We start from the raw sequence: 7,655 nt of genomic DNA on the forward strand, positions 1-7,655 counted from the left end.
AATGGCCGTTTATATTGTTTTGAACAAACTATCGCATACTATATTTTGGTACCAGACATGTTTTAAATAGCCTATAAGAACAAACGTTATTACTTCCACATTACCTATGGTTATGGTGACATCGAAATTTAAACAGCCTATCAATATACTGAATATTTCTGTAAATCATTCATTACTGTAGCACCATATTCATTCTTTCATAAATTCTTTATTTCAAGCACATTGTAAAAGATCTGAAAAAGTCAAAAAGCTACTGAAGTGTAATACGTGTAATCTGCTTGCATAGAGAGTAAAACAGTCCTTTCAAACACACCAAGCAATAAAACACATGATGGACATTGTAAAGGAAAGCACCATCACAGGTTAGGTAGGTGTCAATATGGAATAGAGTCTCTCTGGCTCTGTTTTTCCGCTTTCAATCACATCATCTGAGGTCTGGGCAGAGGATCCTGGTGGTGTGGGGGATACCAGTGCCCGTAATTGTTCATGTAGCTGCTTGGGTGCATGGGTGGCACTTTGTTGGCCATTGAGACCTCCCAGAGCTGAGACAGACCCGGAGAGCAAGGAGAGGACGAAGAGGTGGTGTGGAGCATGTCTCCTTCAGGTCCACTGGACCCATGCTTCATTATCTTCTTATATTTGGAGCGCTTGTTTTGAAACCATATTTTCACCTAGAGTAAACAGAATAGAAACAAAAAGAACATTAAAATACATCTTAAATGGTGCAACAATTGAGGGCACATTTTTGTTTTTACAATCTAGCTATCAAGACATTAGTGGTCTATTTTCTAACACCATTTTTTCATTATGATATTGAGGCAGCTTGAACAGTCTTTGCAGATATGGACTCAGTGACACTGCTGTGTTTCATTATTCATGTGTTCAGCAATTGTTCCGCCCTGCCATTTTTATGAAGGCAGTGAAGCATGTGTCTGACAACAACAATCACAGCGTAAAGATACATTTAAATTTAGCTGAACTGAAATGACTTCCAGAGAGCTTGTTTGGCAGATTTTGATAAAAGAACCATTGGAAAACATTTAGCACGGAGGTGGAACATATTGATGATTTGGGCAATATTTAACATTGCAGGCAAAACTATAGTTTTTTCATGCACTGCTCAAATTCAAGATTTAGGGCTATGCTTCCATAACTTGTCTTCTTTTAGACCCGAACAGTACCACTAACTTAAAAAGATTGAGCACACTGCAATTCAAGTCTGTTAAATCACTGATGCAACTTAAAACAATTCCATTTTCTTACACAGTGCGCCACACTGTGTAAGGAGAATAAATGTTGAAATTGAGTGTTATTTTGCCCAAGATTAATGAAGATTAATGTTCTGTTATTTTGGTATTTAAAGGTGTTTCTGTAATGTTGACGTTTTTAGGGTGCCCGTGGATAGGCCGAGAATGGGCTGTGAAACTTCTAGGCTATAAATACTTCATGCTGATTAACAGTTTTATGCAAGTAAATAGTGATAGTCTCTTTTATGGTTACATTAGCGCATACTGGTGTGCTGTTGCTAACTAACACTTAACCGTATAAGATTAGGTATTAGTTTATTCAATATTTCAATTAAATTGTAATTAGCAAGATTGGTTTGTACAAAATCAATTTTTTAAGTTCTACTAAAATAATCTTTGAGTAGTTTACTTAAATGTTTAGAGTATTCTGAACTCATCAGGTTTTACAACCAAGCATGGTAAACAATAGTTTTAAGTACAGTAGAATTTTTTCAGTTTGACTTCATTGCTATTTATAATTACTGTTTACTTAAAAATTTGAGTTGCTTTACTTAAATTTTTTTAGGTAATCGGTGTATTCTGAACTTATCTGGTTTTACAGTGAGAAAACATCCAAAATACACATAAGTGTTTAATTTAATACACTTTATTTGCATCTGAAGTTTTATTCCTTTCTATATTCTAAAGGTCTTTACAGAGGGTTTGTTCATATATGTTTATTCACCAGATTTATTTAACATTTTATTCCCAAAAACATGGTGAATGTCAGCAAAATGAAACAAGAAAATTAATTTTTTAAACCTGGCTTTATGTAATGTTCAGATTTCTGTTCTGGAAATGTATGTAAATGCATGCACATTTAATTAGACAATGCCTCATTTCCATATTTAAACGTTTAAAAAAACTTGTTATATAATTGTTTTAATGTACTGTGATTGATCAACAGGGGAAGTATGGTGACATCTATTATTTACCTGCGATGTCTTGCCTTAAGCTTTAAAAAATCTTCATTTATGATTTCAATTTAAGGGCCAGAAGGCTACAGCGGTGTAGGTGTCCTGGCATTATAGTATATAATGTATTTATTTGACTGCAAATACATTCATGCACAAATGTTAGAGACGTGTCCTTAATGATGTGGGAGTTTATGGTTCCCTTGTCAGAATGTGTACTCAATTTAGAAACACCTTAGTGAGACCCAAAACTGCGCCTTCGGATGAATTCAGCCGAACGCCTGCACGAAAAACACCAGCCACGCTGAAAGGCTGACTCAGAGAGCCCACCTAACAGAGTTTCCATAACCTCAGACAATTGAAATCTATGCAGTGGGTTTTTACACAATGTTATTAGTTTGGCTGTCAACAGATTTAATAAACACATGTAAAAAGGATTTTCTTTTTTATTTCCAAAGATCGGTTTGCCAAACAGCTTTTATGGTGAGGTGATGGATTCCAGACCTATGTTATATGTGTAAGGAGGGACTTGGAAAAGCCAAAAGCATATGCTTGTGTGGCACTTGTTTATGTGCCTTCAATCACGTTTATGGATCAAATGGAAACTGGCAGCCATGCTCTGGATTTCAGATAGTTGCCACCAATATTGCAGGTACATTTTGTATCAGTTACGTTGTATTCACAAACAGTAGGTTTGATTTGCAACCACCGTCTGAGGTGAATGTGAGAGGCGTTCTTCACTTTGATGCGCTTTGATGAAAACCGAGGCGTAATCAGACAGGAAACCCTTTATAGCTGTGGGACAGACTGAACTCATTCTCCATGGCCAAAAATGAGGAGCAACCTGTCACTCTCAGGGTGGCAAGTGTGTAACGTAGATGAAGAGGGAGGGAAAGAAACGAAGAAGGAAAGCTGTGAATGAAAAACAGAGCAAGCATAATGGGAAGGCTTATGCTCTGTATGCCATCGGCAATATGGCTGCACCCAGGCTTATGTTAGGCTTTCCATTTTTCTCCACACACACACACACACACACACACACTGATGCATGCATTAATATTTTACTGTTCATTCTGTACGTGCGTGTCAACAGGAGGGATTTATAAAAATAAATCTATGTCCATAACACCACCCTACAGGAACTCATTAATGGGTGTGACATAAACATAACAAGTATAGACATATAGATGACTTATTAATCAATCCCAAAGGGAATATATACAAAAAGATACTAAAGAGTATTTAAAATGGGATAGCATATGTGTTTTGCTAAAATACACTAGTGAAAAGTCCAATCCTAAAACTCATCAGCACAATCTTCAGGCTCATTTATCTCATTCACTGGCCCAGAAATGAGCGTATTTTGTTAAATCCATCATGAGCGAGCAGTTGGATATGTATTATTAAGCATGAGGCTTAAGCAATCAAGAATAAATAATACTTGGGATAACTGCTTGAGCATTAGGAAAAAAATATTCTCTCATACTGTAAAGACTAAGAACACAAAAGCTAGTGCGCTAACTAAAAAATGAAAGTATAGGTTGGATTAAACGAAATCCTCACTTAGCTTTAACAATAGAGAAACAAATCAGCCTACTTGCGTATACATGACACAAAGTACATAAATGCTCAGAAACCAGTCATGACTGACTCATCATGGTCTTATTTGACTATTTATCCAGTATGATACTGAGTTAAAGCCTCACCTCTGCATAATTACTTTTAAAGTGGCCTTGAAAAAAGTTCTGGAGCCACACTTAAAAAAGAATGAATATTATAGCATTTAATAAAAAATATCAAACTAACAGGCATTTGCAGTTAAATTGCACTAGACCTTTATCACAGAAGTAACTTCACATTTGAAATGACTTAACTGGCGTTTTTAGTGGATGTATGAAGTAAGTTACCCTCAAGTTCGCACAGGTGAACAAGCCTAGTTCATCACATTAACATGGCTTATGGACTAAGTACTTTTTAATGACCAAATAATTTCAAACCTAACAAAAGTTTCAGTTTTCTTTTGTAAAGGTGTTAGTGCTATAAATAAATGCACTTGTCTCCACATTTTGCTTCAAACGCAATGGTATCCCTGAGGCTTAAATAGCTTAGTTTTTTGGAGCAACTCTATGTAAAACAACTAACATCTAAAATTCACATTTATTTGCTCGAAATTAATTGTTTTCCTGTGGCACAAGAGCAGCGCCCATATGACAAATTCCATAAAACCGACGCCATCTTAATGAGGTGCGTCAACAGATCATACTGTATAGACTAATCCACTTCTCATATAATGTATGTTCCACATCTGCTCTCCTCAACAGAAATTTTGCAATTCGTCCTGCCAAATTAACTAAGGAGTCAGGACTAGGCCTCACACCGAATCAAGAAGACCATGTTACAGACATAAACTGAAGTGAGAATGCTAGACATTTACCTGTGTTTGCGTGAGTCCCAGTTTCGCGGCTAAATCGGCGCGTTCGGGCAGCGCGAGGTACTGGGTCTGCTGGAAGCGCTGGTGCAGCGCCTGCAGCTGAACACTGGAGTAAATGGTTCGCGGTTTGCGGATCTTCTTCCCCTTGCCATTAAGGCGAATTTCACCATTCTCAATGACCGCTGGCTTTTCGTGGTCTTCAGGCATGCAGATGAAATAAAACGACAGCATCATGACATAGTAAATGCTCAGGATAAGTCTTCAAACAAGCAGGTTATTAACCTCGCTTAACCGTGAGAAAAGTCGTAAATTATGTCACACTAAAGAGGCTTGTAACTGTCTTTTGATTTACAATGGCCAAATAAGAGATTTATCAGGTGTTTTAGAGGGAACATTAATGGGTCATCATTTTTAAGATCGGCAAACCATAATTAACCTCGTTTTAGAGTCAAGTTTACAGGCCTATCGAGCCTAAACTTGAACCAAAGAGCAACCAATGACATTCTACACAAGCCACAACATCGTTACCTTTGGAAGAATTACAATTACATCATATTATTGTTTTAAAAAAAAATAGCCTATTTCTGAAAGACTTCTTCGCTATATGGCTATTGCAAAATTGACATTGATTTCGACAGCCCTAGACCTTCGGTGCACGTACAAAATATTATTTATAATTTATATGCATGTATAACAGCATATTTTAACAATGGATTTACTTCAGCTTTATTCTACCAATGTTGTGTGTATTGCTCTAGTGTTGATGAATTACTAAAATGTGAACAATGTGCAATATTTAGACTATATCGTCGAAATTAATAGCATTGTTGACGACATGATGAGTGCATTAATTTTAATTTCTCCTAGAGTAGTCTAAATTGTTTTTAAGAATTATCACAATACAGACTGATACCTAAACTACGACAAGGTGTGTTAACCGTTTTTAATATTTTTAAATAAACGTTCAGGGCCTACCAGGAAAATGAGCTTTACCAAACTTAAAAACACAAATCCCCCAATAAGTTTAAGAAAGAAAAAGTTCTTGAATGAAAGTCGTTAAAACAAAAGGTCAGAACCTTGTGTGCAATACTAGACTTTTGTGCTTACCATTTGCAACTGATTTACCCTTGGTCTTTAAAATTAATTAGACCATGTGTGTCTTTTTTTTTTTAAAAACTAAATCTGGTGTTTATTTAAAATACACTGTGCATTAAATTAGCTACTGGTACAAACGCAGAAAAATGTATTAGTCATAATCCATATCAGATATTAATCTAATAATGATGCATGCATAAAGTTTAAGTATGCATTGCATTTATAAACAAAATGCATTAGCAAACGCTGTTGTTAACCTGATTAATGGCGAAAAAACAGACGAATCTTTCAGGAAACATTGTCGAAGACTTGGCGTCAAAACCTCACATTTGGACGTTTTATGAGGATACTCACTCGTTTCTTCAGCTCTCGTGTGCACCAAAGTACTGCTGTGGTTGTTTGGCTGGTAAGGCACGTAAGCACCCGGAGCAGGAGCGCTCACCGGCCCGGGGTAGGCGTATCCCAGCGGCCGGCTGTAATGGGAAGCGGTGGAAGGGTAGGGACCATCGTGCTGAAGGTGTCCGCCTGAGTGCAATCCATGTACTGGGTAAATATTGTGTGCGAATCCGGATAAATGCTGCTGGTTGCTTGTAAGTCCGTGGCCGAACTCTAAAAATGCTGATTTCGAAGGATCTGGACTATTCAGCGTATCAGACATGAAACTCATAGACATCATTAACAGTCAAGTCCATAAAGCCCGATGATGGTCTGAGTGCTGCATTGAACGCTCACTGCGCACGAAAAAGACCTTGAACCGGATCCATCCCAAAATGATCGGGAGCAAGAAAAATAACCACGAACTTTTAAACGAAAACGTATTTCCCAAAGACACTGCAATGAATCTCATAGGTGAATACGATTTTATCTTTCTTAAAACATGACAAAACCGCGCAATATCTAAAGTCACCTCGGGCTCGCGGTCCTGTGTGTTTCTGACTGACTCGAGCTCCGCGAGAGCGCGCGCTGATTGGTGCGTCACGCGATACCAGGGAGAGCTAAATGAAGTTGATGAGCATTTGCTATCGAATTGTGCTGAGCCCTGATATCGAACATGTCAAACCATAGTGATCTTCAAATTAAGCACGACCTTTACATAAATTATTTTGCACAAACCACAATAGAAAGAGCGCTGTCAAATATTTACAGGAATTATTTAGGAGACAAAAACTCATACAATGAAACTTCGCAGTCATTGAGACGCGGGCTTGTAGTCACTCTTTATAATATTAAGAATCTATATATATATATATATATATATATATATATATATATATATATATATATATATATATATTACAATATTATAATTCCTAATATTAATAAAAATATTATTTATTTTTTAAAAAGATAGGCTATTGGAAATTTCCACTGTTATTGGAAATTACAGGGAAAAGGCGCAATTCATAGAACACACATAGACTATTTGTGACAACACAATATATTTGCAGAGTAAGATCTCACACTATGGTAAATTGTTACAATGAAATCCAGCCATACTATTATATTAATTACATTATATTATATCTTCAATTTTACAAATACATGTGACAACTTGCTAGGATCTAACAAATAAAATAATAATAATAATAATAATAATAATAATAATAATAAAAACGAAAAAAAAAAAAGTTTAATAAAAAAAAAAAAAACTATGAAGCTGAAACTTCCCTTAATGCATGTGAGTGTTTTAGGGGCTTCAGCCACCTTAAAATATGATTATGTGGTCTCTCTTCATCCTTACTGAAAACATTTGGGTACAGTGAGTGAAGTTGTATACAGTGATTACTTCCAAAATGTTTCATTAATCGAGTGTATTTCGCCCGGTGTGACATTGGGCCGGAACGGAGTTCCACCGCCTTCCACACAGAAAACTAATATGGGGTGAGTTTCCCGAAAGCATCGTTAGCCAACTATGGTCGTAAGTCCCAT

At 36.5% G+C, this 7,655-nt stretch overlaps 1 protein-coding gene across 1 annotated transcript; it reads right to left on the reverse strand.

The window, feature by feature from the left end:
• Positions 1–211: 211 nt before the first annotated feature.
• dlx4b (distal-less homeobox 4b) lies at positions 212–6,702 on the reverse strand. The gene is made up of 3 exons (XM_048171256.1): positions 6,081–6,702; positions 4,635–4,828; positions 212–671 (listed from the first exon to the last, which is right to left on the reverse strand). The coding sequence occupies exons 1-3, from the start codon at positions 6,400–6,402 to the stop codon at positions 420–422; spliced, it is 768 nt and encodes a 255-aa protein (XP_048027213.1). The 5' UTR covers positions 6,403–6,702; the 3' UTR covers positions 212–419.
• Positions 6,703–7,655: the final 953 nt, after the last annotated feature.

This window comes from Megalobrama amblycephala, linkage group LG20, assembly GCF_018812025.1.
Source record: "Megalobrama amblycephala isolate DHTTF-2021 linkage group LG20, ASM1881202v1, whole genome shotgun sequence".
Classification (NCBI taxonomy): Eukaryota; Metazoa; Chordata; class Actinopteri; order Cypriniformes; family Xenocyprididae; genus Megalobrama; species Megalobrama amblycephala.